The sequence below is a fragment of the Gavialis gangeticus genome, unplaced genomic scaffold, assembly GCF_001723915.1.
Source record: "Gavialis gangeticus isolate Ggan-Ray unplaced genomic scaffold, GavGan_comp1, whole genome shotgun sequence".
Classification (NCBI taxonomy): domain Eukaryota; kingdom Metazoa; phylum Chordata; order Crocodylia; family Gavialidae; genus Gavialis; species Gavialis gangeticus.
The window spans coordinates 5563012-5563546 of NW_017729013.1; the positions used below are offsets into that span (position 1 = coordinate 5563012).

The 535-nt window shown below is 55.9% G+C and overlaps 1 protein-coding gene across 1 annotated transcript in view; it reads left to right on the forward strand.

Annotated features, from left to right (window-relative positions):
* Window positions 1-101: 101 nt before the first annotated feature.
* MYBBP1A (MYB binding protein 1a) overlaps window positions 102-535 on the forward strand; it is a 74788-nt gene continuing 74354 nt past the window's right edge. The window contains exons 1-2 of the mRNA XM_019511318.1: window positions 102-173; window positions 439-513. Of these exons, the coding sequence (XP_019366863.1) occupies window positions 102-173; window positions 439-513 (147 nt within the window). The remainder of the gene's footprint in view (window positions 174-438; window positions 514-535) is intronic.

A 535-nucleotide genomic window follows, 5' to 3' on the forward strand; every position in this document is an offset into this window, starting at 1 on the left:
GCTGGAGGCCCGGGACGGGGAGCGCTGGGAGGTGAGCGGGGGCCTCTAGGAGGTTGACCCGCTGTCTCGCCTCCCTCCTTCCTGCCCAGGTCTTGCAGGCGATGGAGGAAATCCCCCTGGGCTCTGTGCTGGAGCTGATCCGAGAAAAACACAGTTTGGACAGAGTTAAAAAGGTGAGTCCCCCGCTGTTTTCCTGTGAGAAACTGTTGTCCTCGGGGAGGCCGCCTCGGAGATAGATGGCGACGGTGTTTTGAATGGTTTTGAGCCTGTTGGCATGAATGCCGCGCGCCCCCAGAGGCGATGGTGGTGGTGGACGCAAGTGGGGACCTGCCGCGGCACTGTCAGCAATTTGCTGCTGCACTTGGAGTTGCTCCGGTTGAGTGTGAAATGTCGCTATTTTTGCATGTGCAGCTGTCAGGCTTGTTGTCTTCTTTTCAGAAACTCTTAAGAAATGCTGCCTTTGGAAACTTTTTTGGGGTTCTGGCCCTGTTCCAGTCAGGCCGTCTTATAAAGGTAACGTTACTCTCATGTTGAC